Source organism: Leptosomus discolor, chromosome 2, assembly GCF_034619465.1.
Source record: "Leptosomus discolor isolate bLepDis1 chromosome 2, bLepDis1.hap2, whole genome shotgun sequence".
Lineage (NCBI taxonomy): Eukaryota > Metazoa > Chordata > Aves > Leptosomiformes > Leptosomidae > Leptosomus > Leptosomus discolor.
In genome coordinates this window covers 116094449-116112164 of record NC_141392.1, presented here as the reverse complement: position 1 = coordinate 116112164, position 17716 = coordinate 116094449, and the positions used below count along the sequence as shown (strand labels likewise).

At 47.8% G+C, this 17716-nt stretch overlaps 1 protein-coding gene across 1 annotated transcript; it reads left to right on the top strand.

Annotated features, from left to right (window-relative positions):
* Positions 1 to 16256: 16256 nt before the first annotated feature.
* Positions 16257 to 17600, top strand: OSR1 (odd-skipped related transcription factor 1). Its single transcript, XM_009958796.2, has 2 exons — positions 16257 to 16903; positions 17465 to 17600. Exons 1-2 carry the CDS (start codon positions 16257 to 16259, stop codon positions 17598 to 17600), a joined length of 783 nt encoding a protein of 260 aa, XP_009957098.1.
* Positions 17601 to 17716: the final 116 nt, after the last annotated feature.

The window sequence follows — 17716 nt, the reverse complement described above, 5'->3', positions numbered from 1 at the left end:
ATATAGTATGTAATATTTTTCTTTGCATAATCCCTGGCAATTAGGTGTTTTTACCTACCTTTTACAGATGGATATACTAGAGCAGAGAATTTATCAAGTGATTTGAACAAAGCTATAGATGAGTTTGGAAGAAACTGCTGACCTAATTCCAGGCTTCTTCATTCACAACCTTTTTTGCCCCTTTCCTGGGTAGAGAAGCATGGGTTTAGTGCTCTCATCCACCATTACATCGGTGACATCCTCTCCTTAGTTGCTTCAATTGCATTTGTTTATTCTGCTGGTGTTCTCTGATCACCCTTATTACCACAAACTGAGGAGAAATTATTATTTTGAAACTAATCTTTTTGTTAGTTTACTTTCACATTGTTTTCTGAATGAATGAACTGACAGGAAGTTCTTTTAACTCTTTTGGCTCTTCTGGCCAATATTTCCAATTTTGCTTCTCATTATTATGCTTACATTTTATGATACATCCTTTTTTAAATTATTCCGCTGTCTCTGCTTCCTACAGATTTTTTTGGAACTTCAGTACCTTTGGCAATTTTGTGATGTAGAATGTTGAATTGTAATTTTAACGTAATGTAAATTGGAAAGAAGAGGGTTTAATAGCCTTTCGTGTTTCGCTATTGCTCTTTTACATTCTGGAGAACAATCCATGTCTTCGTGTTCTCTGCTTTGTTTTGTGTATTGACAGATGAATTCCTATACCTTGCTACATGTTAGCCTTACAACGAGTGGCTGACCCCTTTCGTGGGATGCTTGGCCACTGGATCTGGTGAATCCAGCCTTCACTGCCTTCTCCCTTGCTGAGTCCAGAACTTGCTGGCTGTGAATCTTTTTTCTGCAGCTTCTGCGTTTGCAGTCCCCACCAAGAAACTGTAAACCAAATATTAGCTCTGAAGAGTGTACACATTGTGTTTTGGGTTATTGTGTAATGGTCTGCCCAAAGCGAACTGGAATCAATGAGATCTGTCATCTAGCTTAGCTGACTGCAGCACAGACACTAAGGAAAAAAGGCAACATTATATACCTGACTTATTTAACTGATAAAAAAATCTTTGTTATCTCTGCTAAATAGTCTAGTGTTGCTTACCAAAATGTCTACATGAAAAAAAATAAGTCACAAAATGGTGAGCTTTAGCATTGAGAGGTGTTCCCTTTCCCATCACAGGAACGAGAACTATTTCTAATGAGATGTCAAAATCTCCAGTTACTATTTAGTAACAGTAAATAAAAGTAGTAACAACAAATAAAAGACTGTGACAACAAAAATATCACAAAAGAAACCACAAAGATTCCTGATATAATTATCAGCGAAAGAAAGAGGATGCATACTTTTTAAAATAGTGTTTAGCAAAACTCACCCATACAAAAACATTTAAGCCTCGAGAGACTGTTATTCGTGTTGAAATATTTGATTAGTATTATTTTCAAATGCCAGTGCAAAACGGTATCACAAAGAGATTTTTCAGATGAAAAAGATTTTTTCCTTTAAAAATCAAAAGCTCACAAAATCAACACTTTAACTGGAGAGAGCATGAACCGTGGACGATTTCAGCTGCTGTAAACTGATAAATAATAACTTTAGCAAATGCTGGTTAGAAAAAACTCAGCATCAGGAGGGGTTTGGCCAGCAGGTGGCGAGTTTTCTTCAGGATTGCACTTTTCAGAAAAGATTTTTCTGGTCCCGTCTATTCAATAATGCCCTGACTGCATTACTCCTACAGTTTAACGCACAAAAGCCTATCTCAAAATAACCTTAAGGGTCTGACCCCAAACCACAAATAGCAGGAAGTTCTCGGTTAGGGCTGAAACTCTGTCAGTACTTAACTTTCCCCTTGGGCCGAGGTATTAGAGCGTGTTTGGGATTTAGGATCACCTGATGGCACAAAGCCCCCCTGTTAGATGACCTTTATCTCTAACACTTCAGCATAACTATGTATGATAGAAAATTGTCTTTCCGACTTGACTCTTAACTTCCTTTGCTTTTGTAACTTTTAGCTGATCCCTCGGCTCTGCTTCCACGTAGTTTCAGTGGGAATTTATAGTCTTTTTGAAAGCTAACAGTAAAAAAAAAAAAAAAAAAAAAAAGAATGCCGTTTTTTCTATAGTGCTGGTATATATTTAGAAGCTGCTAAAAACAGGAAAGACATTGTGAGTGATTATACAAGTAAAATTCTGTTTTCTTATATATTATCCTCAGTAAATTTCATTTTAGAGTTGTTCTAAATAATAAAATTCTTTCCAGAACAGTATTTCTATATTGTTTAGCCAGACACTAGTTCTGTATTAGTAACGATAATACTTTGTGTTAAAATAACACCTTTCCACTGAGGACAAGCCAAGAAATTGAATCTGCAGTGACACAGTACTGTAGTTGTTAGATATTACTATCACCAAAGTCAATCGTAAAAACTCATAGAGTTCTGTGGAAGAAAACTGGCACCCCACAGCTGCTTCAAAGTCACATGGTCATGTCAGCAGTGTACGTGGGTAGGGACCAACTGGCCTCTAGCGATCATCGTATTATAGAAGAGAGGAGGTATAAATGTGATTTAGAGGACTGGGGACTGATGTCATTGAGTTAAATACGTCCTTGTCCCCTGCGGAGGGTCGGCCATTGCATCTGCCAGCAGCTCTGGTCAATTAGCTGCAGAGCTGCAGCCAACTGAACGGGAAGCAGTCCTGGGGCCACCAGCTATTGACAGCACATGTGTGTGTAGTGGGGAAGGTGACCCCAGTGCATGCACCTTTTAGTCCTGTAGTGGATTCCCCTGTCACAGCACAGGAGCTGAAATAGTGGCAGTCCCAAACATTCACTGAAATAGCGAACGTTCCAAACCTATTTTGAAAGTTGACTGCCATTGACTACTGGGCCAGACTCTGACCTCTCTTGAAGGTTTTCCAAGGCCCAGGCCTAAGCTATTTAAAATACCACCCACATTTCTGAGCTGTAGACTGTGAGTCAGCAGATCTGCTCAGGCAGAGCTGTCCCAGGAGCCTGTCCAAGGCTACAGAGTGGGTTTGCACAGGGTCTTCACAATCCTCAGCGCCTCTTCTCTCTGCTTTCTGCACTGAAGAGGCATGGCAGTTGGTGCATCAAAGGAATGGAAATGAAATGCCTTGATGCTCACAGTGCTGGGAAGAGAGTTGAGTTTTGTGGCACAAACTCTGGTCAAATCTCCCCTCATGCTACTGCATGTGGACTGAACGTGCTTTTGGGCAGCAGCATCCAGTCTGTCAGGGTGAGGAGATGCAAGTACTGGCAATTGACTGAACTTAGAGCCTTTGTTTCGTTACTTATCCCAGCATCTATACAGTGAACAGAGCCAGAACAAGATCACAAATAATTAGGATATAAACCCTGGAATCCTGTTTATATTGCTATCTCCAGTCCTGCTAAGCCCAAAGGAGGTGCCAAATTGCTGCCATGAAGTGTTGCTGTGATAAGTCCTAGGAAAATCTTTTCCAACCACTTCTCGCACAAAAAAAAATAATTTTTCAGTCATAACAAAATTCTTGTCATGTAGGTGTATGGTCCATTGGCTACTGCAGATACTTACTTTATTAACAACTGAAGATAAAGCCTGATAAAAATGCAGAAACAGAAGAGACTTACACCCATCTCACCTTCAGGCAATGAATTGCGATGCCTAAATAGGGGCCATTGGCTCTGTGCATGTGCCAGCATCTGGTCAACCAGAAAAAGGAAAGTTTTCAGATCTCGACATGGATCAGATTTACCTCCACTCTCTGAAGAATCTGGGAGACAACAGTCCTAAATTAGGTGCAACAGTTTAATTGGAAGAGTAACACATATGCACTGAGTTACCAATATAACTGAGGTCAGAGAACAAGTTTCCTTTGATTTCGGAATGTGCTGCATCCACTGGAGGTTACTAGCCCAATGTCACTGTGATGAAATCCCTCAAGGGAAGATAAATCTTGTTGAATTCTGATTCCAGTCCTGTGTTTGACAGACCATGGCAAGCAAATGTTGCCTTCACTCCCTAAAAGTTACGGATTCCTCTTTTAACCATTAGCTATAGCAAATACAAACCTTATCAAATACCTGTTATTCCAAATATTTCAAAAGATAAAAGTGGCTGACATTCCTCGAATCAATTTACTTGTACTCCTAAATCTATCATGAATACTGTAAGGCTGTCTGTCTTAATCTCTCTCTACGTCTACACATACATGAAAAGGTAATTTCCTTTTCTATGTGTGCATATATATATATGTATACACATATAACTCTAATTCCATACGTACCTTTTTTTTTAACACCTAGAATTAATTCTTTCACCTCTGTGAGATGTCATTCTTTGTGATCCTTTTTGCTAGCCAAACCTGAGTTGGATAAGTTGGAGGATACCCCTTCTAAGTTTCAAGGCTAGTAGAAATGTATATTTTATAGCAGTAGAGAAAGGACTTCTCTGTAAAACATGTGGCATAGGCATAATCTCAGCAAAATGATGTGATGTCCAGGCTTTGCTGGCATTCCACTTGAGCATCCCAATTCACACTGGTCTTTGTCTCATAGGCCCATTCTGAGCTCATGTCACCAAAACCTTCGGTTCCTGTGGGGTCATTAAATCTTTACTCAGTTTCCAGCAGATATGGGAATTGTATGTGAATGAGTGCAATGTACACAAATCATTCCAGCCACCCTTGTATTAAATGAACTTTTTTAAGAAGCTGGTTTTGACCTGATAGAATATAATGGTTTCAAGGGAACCATATAGCCATTACAATCCATCATATAAATGAATACTTAGGGACACCTAAATCCAAAGATTATTGGACTGTTATACATATACTCGCACAAGGCGGGCTGGAGGGTAGACCCCTCAAATCTGCAGTGCAAACATCTGTACTTTCAGGAATTTCTTCTTAAATATAAGCACATACATAAACTTTCTCAAATTTCCAAAATGACCAGTTCATTTTAAATCAAAGTGACCCACAGCATCAAGTTACGTTTTGCATGTATTGCTAGCAAATTATCAGTTTAGAAAAGCAAAGTGGTTTAGAATGATAAAGGGTATTTTATCTGACCAGTTCTGATTGTGAACTCTGGCTTCTCTATAACCTGATAGTTTTTCATGTGTTATTAATTATTGTGTACTGTACTCCTTTAACATCTATGGCAGATACTGTAAAGCTGAGGAAAAGCAAGCGATATAAAATACAAAAGTGTTCTCCAAACCCTGCTTTTGCTTCCTTTTGTTGCTCTCTTGTAATGTAAAAACAGATAAATGGTTTCCTCTTTCAAATACAACAAAGAGAAATGACTCCTGGGAGGAGCCCTGGGATGCCAAGTTTGAGCCTGGATTGAATTTTTATGACCACTGTAAAAACTCCTGAAAATAGGAAATTATAATGGAAATGCTGACTCTCACTGCAGCAGTGTGAGCAGCACCACCACGGCGTTATTAGTGATCTAAAGGGGCTGGAAGTTAAAGTGGAATCATTTACACAACCGACTTCACACCACTTTGCAAACAAGGAGGGTGGGTATGGGGGCGGGGGGGGGGGAATCTTGAACTTAATTAATTCCTTGCAAAATCCATTGTGATTCTTGAAGAAGACAAATCCCCTATCGCTCTGTTCCGTGCTCTGGATTTTCTTTTCTAGTCCCGCAAGAGCTGCTGGCAGCGATCTTTCTCTGCTGGGTGACCAGCCCACCATGTGGAAGGGGCACTGGGCCATGCCGTGCCCCAGCTCCTTGCGCAGGCACAGCCAGGCGGTGCTTACGCTCCGGCGGATCGCTCCCCCTCTGCAGTAGCTCGCTGGCGAAGGGCAGCAATATATTAAGGCGCTGGGTCACATCTCAGCACCGCACTAAAATTCAAGCAAACGATTCCCTCTCGCTAACAAAATGGAGATGCTCCAAAGTTTGGCTTTTATATTCACAGAGCCCTACAAGTAGAAGTTTTAAAAAAAAAAAAAAGAAAAAAAAAAAGAAAAAAGGCAAAAATTGGCAGAACATTGTTCTAGCCATCTCTGTGCCGATTTTGGTTTTGGAGGATGGGGGCGGGAGCAGCTATCAGAAGAGCATTTACTCGCACCGCGGGAGCAGTTTCCACCCGCGTTGTTTGCCGCTATTCTTCCGTGTCTTGTCATCAGCAGCCATTAAAATAATGCTACATGGGACCTGAAGAGCGAACTGGGGGCCGGGAGGGCTGGGGGGGGGGGGGGGAGGTGGGGGGGGGGGGCGACACCAGTTTCGGAAAGGGGGTGCGGGAGCGCCCGCGCTGCCACCCGCGCCCCGCGCTCTCCATCGGCGCTCCAGCGCGCTTCGGGCTCAGCCCCGACGGGCTCATTTCTCCTGCTGGCCCTTTCTGGCTCTCCCATTTCCATCTGAGTCCCCTTTCTCCCGCAGCAGGGGGGCCCGTCAAAGCCCGCACTCTCCAGTCCTTCACTGCGGTCAACACCAAAACCACAGGAAGAGGAAAAAACAGGCAAAGCGAAGGAAACTAGGAAAGAAAACCTAGTTTATATACATATATACACAGTCTCCAGGTGCCACTGATAACCAGGGGGCCTGTCTCGGGGGGGACACCTTGCCCGGGGAGGCACGAAGGCGAGGGGGGGACGCTGCGGTGCACTTGTGCCTTCTCTGCCCCGCGTCTCTGCCGCCGGGGCTGGCTCCGTCCCTCCCAGCGGAGCTCCGGGCGCGGAGAGGCTTTGGAATAGTGAGCCCAGCCGGCTGCTCTGCCCTGCTCCCGCTCCCTTTCCCCGGGAGGTTTGGGAACTGCAGGGCTGCCGATCGGAGGCAGCTTTGCCCGCCGTGCCCCCCACCCACGGCGGCGTTGCGGGGGGCGAGCTGTTCGCTGGACCGCGGGCGGCGGGGCAGCCCTTGGAACCCGCCGAGCGCACAGGCATCCATCCCCTCCTGCCCCGCCGGACCCGCTCCTCCTCGCAGCCCCAGCGCGGCGCCTGCGGCTCATGCTTCGCAAGTGGTGTGGTTGTTTCTCCTCAATAAAAGATTTTTCGAGGGACAAGCGCCGTTCCCTGGTGGGGAGAAAGTCCCGCGGAAGCAAAAGGGAGTTTTCTCCTGCACATGGCTACGGGATGGGGCCGAGAATCGTTATTCTTCCAAAGGTTAAGTGGGTCCCGAAGGTGAAGCCGGGCACTCCAGCTGAGGGAGGGAAGAGGAACATCAGTCAGGCTATGCAGCCCTCTCCCAGCAGGCGTGTAGGTGCATCCAGGGATGCTCGGCATCCACAGGAGCTAAAACCAGAGGAGGGGCGATCCCCAGTACCTGCGCTGCGCAGGATTAGCCTTGGAACCCAGAACTCGTTGGAGACGAGGTGACAAGCGCAGCGGGCTGCCTGTGGGAGGGAAGGGCAAATGCCCTGAGATGCGCTTCCCGTGCCCCCAAAGTCAGCTCCGCAGGTGGGGCACGAAGCTGCCCCCCCGGCACTGGCACCAGCACCGGCACCGGCACCGACGGCGGCGCGGAGGCAGCGCTCGGCTCCGGCCCCGTACCGGGGAGGCAGCCCCGGTGTGATGGCCGGCTGGTGCTGTCCTGGACGCTGCTCCCCCAGAAAAGAGGGGGCACGACCTGGGGGGGGCCTTCGCCTTGAGGATACGTGGGACAGGATGGGGACGGGGACGGGTTTGGGAAGGGAATACAGGTGGGAAATACGGATGGGGGCTTCGGGCTCCCCAGTCACCCCACGGATTTCTCTTGAAATGAATTGGGTTTTGCTGTCACGTCTAAACCCTACAAACGTGGCTGGCTTTCGGAGCAGATGCCTTCACTTTTTACGAGTCTCTTGAAGTTGTAACATTCCTAATCGACAGCAGATCTTCGCTGTGGAAAAGCGCAGCGTATTCCCTGCGTGTCAGTGCTAATAGTGGTTTTGTATCCCGTTCCCGGTATTAGGTTCCCCACCGTTACGAGTTGACATAATGCAAATTAGCAAGGGACATCATAAAAATCCATCCGAGAATAAAGGTTTTGGAACAGCATGCCCTTCATAACTTAAACACCCGATATTTAAACCAAATGCACTTAACAAGACAGTTAACCTGAAACTTCAGTTCAATCGCCAGTGGATTGACAAGTCCAAATACTTTTATTTTTTAACAAATACGTAAATATTTGACTATACGCTATCCATGCAGCTTTCAGCTACAGCTTCCAGTAATACTCTGGGATAGAATAAGATCCCAACGACCCGCTTTGATATAAATTATTTTCGCGTGGGAATCATTCTCTGTGACTCCCTCCCCCTAGATACTGAAATCTTTTACTGCCCTTTATTTCGATGTTTAAATATTTCTTTCGGAATTACGGTTTCTGTAACTGGCAGTGCAATTTTTGATTTTTTTCCCTTAAAGGCAGCACATGCAGGTATCATTGCTGTTGCTGTGTTTAACATCCCAACTAATCTGCTGCTTCTCTAAAGGGAACTGCGATTTTTATTTTCTTAATGCACGCACCCACCCCCAGCTATACCAAGATCCTTAGGAAAAAAAAAAAAAAAAAAGAAAAAAAGAAAAAAAAAAAAAAAGAAATCTCCAGTTAGAAGAGCGTATCTCCGGTCTGTTTCTTGGTTTGGGGACACGTGGGGATCTTATATTCGTGTTCTGACAACAGGACTTGAAAACTATTTCTGAAAATGCAGACTTATTTGAAGGCATCAACTTACAGCGTCGGGCACAGGACCGCGCTCTCGACATTTCGACCCTCAGAACAGGAATAAAAGTGCTAGGTTTTGGGTTTGGGTTTTTTTTTTTTATTTTGGGGGCTGGTGGGGGTGGTGCGAGTAATAAGCAAGAGAGGAAAAAAGAAAACAACAGCACGAAATGAGAGAGAACTGAAGAATCCGGGATGAGAGAACGTCTTTGCTTTGCCTTTGCCTCATAAAAATACCACTCGTTTACAAAAGGAGGGAACGAAAATCTCTTTGCACGCCCAGAGCAGCGAGTGGTATTGGACCCCAGACTCTCCCCAGAAAGGGAGATGTTTTGGGGATGAAATGGCAGTGCTAGGGCACTTCGCCACACTACGGTCGTGCTCATGAACGCTTATTCTGCAGGATGATAACGTAGTGTTTTCTTGTTGCTGTTTTGTTGACTTTTTAATATTTGTTTGTTTGTTTTTCCTTCGGAGATGGGCAAAAATCAGTGTAACAACGGCAGTGACATGAACAATAAAAAAAACACACGCGTGTCTCTGAGCACGGTACCATGTTATCCTGACGGATCTGTCTTCGCTAGCGTATTATATTACCCTGGTTCCTCGGGACGATGTAATACACCCAAGCAATTTTTCCCCCTTCACGGATCTAAAGGAGTGCGAACGGATGGATGAGTAGAAAAACAAATAAGCAAGGAGATTACAGCCTCAGGATTAATTATAAAGCACGTTTAATCTTTTTCTTTCGAGGGTTATTTTGCTTTGCTTCACCCGGGTAGTCTGATTCCCCCCGGACCTAAGCAGTGCTCTGCGGCTTTCGATCCGCGGGTGATCCGCGGGACTTCGCACGCCGCGGAACCCCTCCCGGGCTGCGAGGACAGACCCTCCCGGCCCGTGGGAGGAGGGACAGGAGGAAGGCACCGAGGTCAGGGGCGCCGGGGCGGAAAGTGCGGACAAGGAGGGATGCTGGGGCGGGGGGGAGGAAGCGGCTCTAGCCCGGGGCTGGACTCCTCGCAGGTAAGCGGCTCCTGGGATCCTCTCGGGGGATCTTCTCAGTGAGAGAGAACAGCTTGCGTCCCAAAATCCTCCCAGAGGGAGCAGATCCCTCCTTTCATCCTCCCCCCACTTTTTTTTTTTCCCTTTCTTTCTGCCTTTCTCCCCCTCCCTCCTTGGGCAGGTCCCAGTGAATCCCGTCCCGCGGCTCTGCGGGGAGGGGGCGCAGCGAAGCCAGCCGGGTGCGCAGCGAGTGCGGAGAGGGTGCGGAGCGGCGGGTCGGGCCGGTGCAGGCAACGCGGCCGCGCAGCGCCCCCGGGGAAACGCGTCCCTCCGCAGCGGCGGCGCAGCGCGGAGCCGCACGGGGAACACCCGTCCGTCCGTCCGTCCGTGTGTGTGTGTCCCCCCGTCGTCGTCGACTCCTCTCCACCCCGGGAGGCCGCTCCACCGCGGGAGGCCGCGCACAGCGGGCCCCAGGGAGATGCCCCGGGGGAGGCTGCGGGAGCGGGGCGGGGGTGGGGGGGCGAGATCACACGTTTGCGGGCTGCGAGCCCTGGGCTGCCGCGCCTCCAGGAGAAGCGGGTTGAAAAGTTGGTTCTTCCCAGCCAGAAACTTTCTCCCTGCGTGCGCATGCCCGGAGTCTGGTGGGAGGTTGAGGGGGGAGCTGGGAGGGGGGGGGTTGAAATAAGGAGGAGGCTGGAGGGAAGGGATCGGTTCAGTCTGAGCTCGGCTGCTCCCGGGCGCGCTTGCACTGCGGCACACGCCGCCGGGAGCGGGAGGAGGGAGCGCACCGCCGCTCCGCTCCGCCAGCCGGGGCACCTGGACACCTGGCCCCGCTGCTCGCTCGGATCTGCCCGTACCCGCTGGAGGAGCGGTGGGGTGGGGTGGGGAGAGAGCTGTGCCCCCCAGGGCCGGCAGAGACACTGACCTAGCCCAACCTCCGTTTATTTTTTTTTTATTATTATTTCATTTTTTTCCCTTTTATTTTTCCCCTTTTATTTTTTTTTCCTATTATTTTATTTTACCAGCTCTAATTTAGCCCAGGATCTTTTAACTGCTGCCAGCGGTGGAGCACAGATCGGGATTAGGTAAATAAAAAGAACAACTCACTTTGTTTGGTTTTTGTTTTGCCAAGCCTCGGGGGCTGGGGATATCGATCCAAACACCTCCTTTTCTTTCCCTCCTTTCTTTCTTTACCCCCATCTTCTGGATGGTGCAGAAGGAGTGGGGAAAGGGTGGTTCACGTGAGGAGGGCTGTTCTTCTTGGGGCGGGCGGAGGGTTGGGGGAAGCCTTCACATGGGGCTCGGATATTTTGATGCTATTTAAAGATTTGTCTTCCCCTTTCAAAGTTGTTTATCCCCTCCGCCCCCCCACCCCCCCCACCCCCTGCGGAGGAGCTGTGTTTTTAACCCGAGCTAAAAATGACACATAAGAGCTGCAAAACAGAAGTCTCTATGACCTTTACGGACTTGAACGTTCAGTTTCTCTCCTCTTTATTCTTTCCTTTTCTTCCCTTTGCTGTTCTTTCTTTTTTTCTTTCTTTTTTTTTTTTTTAATTCCATCTTCGTGTTTTAGGGTCCGAGGAGCCTTCTCTGTTTCCTCCCAAGGCCACGACAGAAATGAATCTGATGTTTATGTTTGTCTGAATGGATCGAAACAAGTTCAGTGCAGGGAAAGACGGAGCTTCTCTCGAGGCCGAGCTTATAAAGTGTCAGTGCAAAGCCGAGGATTAAAGAGTAGTTGTTATAGTTGGCTTTTGGCAGGGAAACGATAAAAATGGAGCGTTTTGGAGATTACGGTAGCGCTGCGGGAATTGTCCGCTGAAAAGCGAGGAGGGCAGGAGGGCGAAAGCCGAGTCCCAGACAGGTGCACCGTAGGTCCAGTTTAGTAAGTCCGAAGCCAAGTGAGAAAAAGGGCCAAGCCCTAGAGCAGCGCTGGGCTCGGGACCCTCCGGCGGTGGCTCCGCGCTGCGCAGCTCCGCGGCGGGGGCCCGGCTCCGCGGTGCCCGGGGACGGCGCCGCCTCGGCCGGCCGGGCCTGAGGATGCGAGCGGTGCCCCACGGGGGTGGCACCGCGAAGGTTTTGCCCCCCAGCCCTGGCTGTACGTTCTGTGGCCGTGGGAAGCGAGGAGTACAGAAGGAAGAAACCCTCCCTGCCGCCAGGAGAGAGGCAGGACGGTTTGTTCGTGCACAAGGGGAGACACCGGCCGTTTCTCTAGGCAGAAAGCGAGAAGGAGTCTTGTTCTCGGGACCTTTCTACTCCCCAGGGGATTTAAAAAACCCACAAGCATCAGACCACCCAAACCAACCTCAACACTTCTGCAGGGCAGGGCTGAGGAGCCTGGCCCTCGCCGCCGCCCCGTCGGCACCCACTTCACCCAGCGAGCAAGCCGCGGGGCTGCGCCCCCGGCCCTCGCAGCCACGGTCCCTCCGGGACCCGGACCCGGGGATTTTTTTTGTTGTTTTGGGTGAAGGCTGCCCCGGGCAGTGCAACGGTCGCTGATGCAGTCGGACCCCAGTTATTACTGTTACTATCATTGCGAGACTAAAATCCGCCGCGTTCATCCGCATTCGCAACGGTGGGCTGGAGAAACTTGTCAACACTGATTTCGTGATAAAATGTGAATGATGATTTTATAAGGATTGAGCGGAGATATCCAAGGCACATGCTGACTGAGCCCTTCCAGTCCTCATTAATGTTAGCAATTAACTCTTTCACGCCTAATTAGCCCCGAATAAACCTGCTTTAATAGATTCTGCACACTTCATTAATACTTTGAAAAAATCTGTGCTGAACAATGCACTTTATTCCTCAAGAGCACCACGCTCGAATACTGCGGAGCGAAAGAGCAACTTCATTCGCTTTCCAGTTAGTTTCCCAAACACAGATAAATTGTAAGCTCTATTTCCTCGCTTAAACTGGTAGGAAGGGAAAATCTCGTCCCCTCAAAGGGGACAAAATAAGTAGCCGACCTGGTGGCAAAAGGCTGCGTGCTGGTGCGATGCAGCCGAAAGGACAGGGCTACCAGACTTTAAAGGATTCAGGCAAAACTGGCGGACTTTTTTTTTTTTTTTGACAGATGAACCTGATTGCTGTAGTTTGAGGCTATGGCAAGAATGCAGCATTTTATGCCCGCTACTTTATCATGTTTGTAAAAATAAGCAACGTTCTCAGGGTAATTTACCTCCTTCATTCTTCCATGTGGAACTAATTAGCAAACCTCATTATTTATGAGTCAGGTATTTAATGTAACAAATATCCCTTTCAAAGGACACATCGGAAATTGATAATTCAAGGTAGAAAGGATAAATACCGACTAGTCACAAGATTACTTAAAAATCCATTTAATTTCGCCCCTTGCCAAGCTACCAGCAAAAAGCCGGGTGGATTTTTCTTTTCCCTTTTTTGGCGCATAGGGGAGGTAGAATTTAATCTGGAAGGTTAAGATTACAATGGTTTTAAAACAATGGCAACTGGACAATAGTATTACCGTATCTTCAAACAGGACAAAGGGTAAGAAAGCTGGAGACAGATGTAGTCTTTCAAGTTTATGATCCTATTTTGCAGGGTAAATTTATCTTGGCATGAGTAGGTTTTGTTTCAGTCAGAACACAAGTGGTTTGTTCTTAATTACTCACCGAGCTAGCTTGTGTTAAAAAAGAAAACCCCGCGCAGTTTTATTGTGATGGGGGAATTCAAGCAGAGAACTCGTGGGGTCTTCTTCTGTAAGAAAATAAAAATAAAAAAGAAGCTCAGATAACGATCTGTTTACATGAAACAGAATTAAAGGTGGAGGTGACACTGAAATCAAAGAAACATTGATCTCTCTGCGGGCAAGCGGGAGAGCAGAGCGTTACTGCGCTGTGAAACACGTTCGCTTTGATGTCCCGGAGAGAGGGGACTTCTTTATGAAATACGCTGCTCTTCGTCTATATTTTTGACTATCCCAGTCGCACGGAGCAAAAGTGTAGCTTACATTTCTGGAAAAGTGCCAAGAAACTTGTAGTAACGTGAACACCCTGCTCCCACCTCCCGTTTTCTGCTTCTTCCTTTTTCCTTTTTTTTTCCCCTCCCCCCCCCCCCCCCTTTTTCTTTTTCCCTTGGTTGTTTTTTGTTTGTTTGTTTGTTTTTGGTGTTGTTGGTTTTTTAAAATATATTATTTATTTATTTATTTATTTATTTATTTATTTATTTAATAATAGAACTGCTCTAGCAAAAATCCACGGGCACAACAGATACTATTATGTCTCGACTGTATTTCTCTTTGGTTTCTGCCCCCTTACTCGTTTGGGAAATCGAAAGAGATTTTTTTTTAATGTTATCGAGCAAGAATTTACCCAAACTGACATAGCAGATTTTTGCTTATATATTTCATATTAAATTTTTTTTAAGGATATGAAGAAAGAAAGAGGGATACACCCAGAAATTAACTCAGTTTGCAACAGCATGTTTCATGCTTGAGAGGTCTAGGGCTACTTAGACAGGAAAATAGACACAGAGCATTGTGACAGACAGAAAAAGACATTTCAGATACCCGAACAACTGTGTTTTCAATGCACTTTGTTCACGGGGTCACCGATTGAGGCATTTGTGCTGCAAAGTGGGCGCCTAGTATATGGGCAGCAATAACAAAATAAAAACTATTTCCCCAGTTGAACCACGAAACAGTCTAGTTGGTTCATCACCCAGAAATAGTTAAAAAAAACCAAAAAAAAAAAGGAAAGGGAAAAACGAGGAGAAGGAGGAGAATGTAATGTGAGCATTTTTCCATCAGCCACTATCCAAAATGTATACAATTAAAAAAAGCAAAATGTCACAATCTCTTATTCTGGGTCATTGCGATGGAATTCCTCTAAGGTTTGTGTCTCTCTTCCTGCTGCTGATTTATGTAAAGCGGTGTGAAAGGTGGACCCGGCATATAGAGCTGCTCCGAGTAAGCTTCTCCCTCTCACACCCTCCCAGCCGCAGCTCTTCGTTCCAGGCAACAGCCCACATATAAATCAGTTTTGTTTTCCTGGTCTTTAGACCTCTTTTGCCACCACTTTCCAATCCCGCCCCCCCCCCAGCCCTCCATCCCAGAGGGACAATTACTGCTCTGCAGCACTTTGGTACCTCCTTTTCTCCAAAGGGGCTTTACTCTTCACATGGGGGTGAACTGACCCTCCAGGCTGTGAGGATCCTGACCAGACTCTGTGGGGATCCTACGGTGACTCAGCAGGAACTCTATAGAGGATCTTATGAGGACACTATGTGGATCCTACAGGAACCCTGCAGCAAGCCTTGGGGATCTTATGAGCACCCTGTGGGGACTCTGTGAGGTCCTGTCAGAAAACAGCCCCACTGAGGGCAAATGCCAGAGTTTGCTGGGGGGAAAACGAATATAAGTTGTGAGCTGTAGAGTAAAGGAGGAGGCTCCCTCCTCCTGCAGGGATTGTGATGCCTCAAAGAGCTGTGGGTCCTCTCTTGCACCCACAAGGAGGGGAAGCTGCATCCCCACCACCAGCCCTCGGGAGGCATCTCCTTCAAAATAGTTGACAGCAGCTGGGGCTGAATTTGCAGGCAGGGCCAGATGTGCCTCGATGCTGCTGCCTGGTAGCACTTTCTCCTCCACCTTGCGGGGGTGGAATGGGCAGGGATCTGGCCCAGAAGAGAGGCTGGGGGCTTGGCGGGACCCTGAAACACAGAGCAAAGTGGTGGCACCCAGCCCAGGGAAGGGCTGCGGCCCTGCGGCTCTGCAGCTGGTGGGTTGGGTGTCCCCATGGGAAGGGTCCCTCCAGCTCTCGCCTTTTTGCCTTTTGAAGGGTTCTGATTGAGCAACTGCCTAGATTAGGATGTGGGCTTGAAGCCAGGCACTTCCCCCTGGGGAGGGCAAATGGCACTTCAGATTCATCACCCTAACTTAGCATTTTCCCATTTCTTTTTGCAGTACATAAGAAGGAGGGCTGTTGGCTGGTATTTTCCCCAAAATGATTTTTAGGGATTTTCTTTTTTTGAATGAGGGAGGATGTGCAGTTCTGGGCACCCAGCTGCCTCCATCACCCCAGAGGCAGAGGCTTGGCTGAGTCCAGACCGCAGGGAGCTGAGAGGCCCAGGGGCAGTGAGCTCCCTGCACCCGCTCCTCGCATCACCTCAAGGGTCAGGGTGAAAGGCAGTCTTTGTGGACATAGTGGGCAGTTTCCCACTATTTTCTGAAGGCTGAGGGCACCCAGGAAAGGATTTTAAGTTACATGGGAGAAGCCTGAGCTTTGTGGGCCAAACTGGCATATCTTCACTGTCCCTGTGCAGAGGATCATTGGTGGTCTGCCTGGCACAGGGATGCTGATGGGGGTGTGTGGATGAGGTACAAGTTTTGTGTGCGAGTCATGGGGAGAGGGAGAGCCTGGAGACCTGCGGGGATACACTGGCAGCCAAGAGCTAGTCAGGCCTCTCCAGGTCGAAGGCAGCCTCCTCCTGTGGCTTTGGAGAAGGGCTTTAATGAGGGGTGAGGTGAGAAATTAGCTCTGCTTTTATCTTTATATAAATCCACCTCTCCCTCTTCCCCACTCCATCTTTATTTTCCAGATCTTTTCCTCCCCTGTTCCCAAGATCCTCCTCCTGAGTGGCCACCATGGGAAGTAAGACCCTGCCGGCCCCAGTGCCTATCCATCCCTCCCTCCAGCTCACCAACTATTCCTTTCTGCAAGCGTTCAATGGGCTGCCTGCCGTGCCCTCTGACCACCTCTCCAACCTCTATGGCTTCAGCGCCCTGCACGCCGTACACCTGCACCAGTGGACTTTGGGGTATCCAGCCATGCATCTGCCCCGCTCCTCCTTCTCCAAAGTGCCAAGCGTGTCGAGCCTGGTGGATGCACGGTTCCAGCTGCCGACCTTCCCACTCTTCCCACATGTCATCCAGCCCAAGCAAGAGGCCACCAATGTGACCCTCAAAGCCAAACCTCGCTTTGACTTTGCCAACTTAGCAGTGGCTGCCACACAAGAGGACCACTCTAAACTGGGACAGGCAGACAGTCAAGGCTCGCCCCCAGGGCTGGGGTCTTTGCTTGAAGTGACTAAACTCTCTCCGGAGAAGAAACCCACACGTGGAAGGTTACCATCCAAAACCAAGAAGGAGTTCGTGTGTAAATTCTGTGGTAGGCACTTCACCAAGTCCTACAACCTTTTGATCCATGAAAGAACCCACACCGATGAACGGCCCTACACATGTGACATTTGCCACAAGGCTTTCAGAAGACAGGATCACCTGAGGGATCACAGGTAACGACTATTCTTCTCCTGTCCTTTTTTCCTTGCGTATCTGTACTCTCCTGGTTGCCCACCTACACTCATGAAGGCACTTGTAAGAATAGTTATGTCTCTGGCCAGTCGGTGGTGTTCCCTCTAGGTTTTTCTCTGCCCACTGCTGGTGGAGGAGCCCAGATAATGCACTTTGGAAGATAGGCCTCTTGTTGCACTCAGTCACCCTGCAAAAATGACTGGCACAGACTTCTTTGATTGCACAGATGTTTTCACCCTCTATTTGCATTGTCTTGTGTCCTTTGCCTTTGTGATTATTCAGAAGTGGCATGAAGACATGCAGCCCTATGACCCTGAAGTTAGAGAGAAGGTATCTATCCCTAAGAAAGGCACCCTTGTAAGCCTCTGATGTCTCCCTCTCTTCTTGCACATGCACACACGGATGATTGCCTGAGTGCCGCACTCCAACATTCTTGGTCTCAGCAGTAGGTGTAAAAAGCTCCAGCGTATTCACCATCAGGTAGCACACGGCTGAGTTTAGGCCGGTTATTTCTGACATCTCAATTGTTTTTCTCTCCCTAGATATATCCATTCTAAAGAAAAGCCTTTTAAGTGTCAAGAATGCGGGAAAGGATTTTGCCAGTCCAGAACGCTAGCTGTCCACAAGACACTGCACACGCAAGTAAAGGAACTGAAACCTGCCAAACTTAAGTGCTGAACCTCCAGCTTCTATGAACTTTTCCTCCCCTTCAGACTTTACACCAAGAGCAGAAACAAAACTTTCAGGATGGGAGCACTGAACTTTGTGTTTTGTTTTTGTTTGTACTTTAAAAA

Excerpts from the sequence above, each read along its gene's own strand:
- OSR1 (XM_009958796.2), top strand. The coding sequence starts at position 16,257 with ATGGGAAGTAAGACCCTGCCGGCCCCAGTGCCTATCCATCCCTCCCTC. Across the intron at positions 16,904-17,464 it reads GATCACCTGAGGGATCACAG|ATATATCCATTCTAAAGAAA; the intron begins GTAACGACTATT and ends TTCTCTCCCTAG.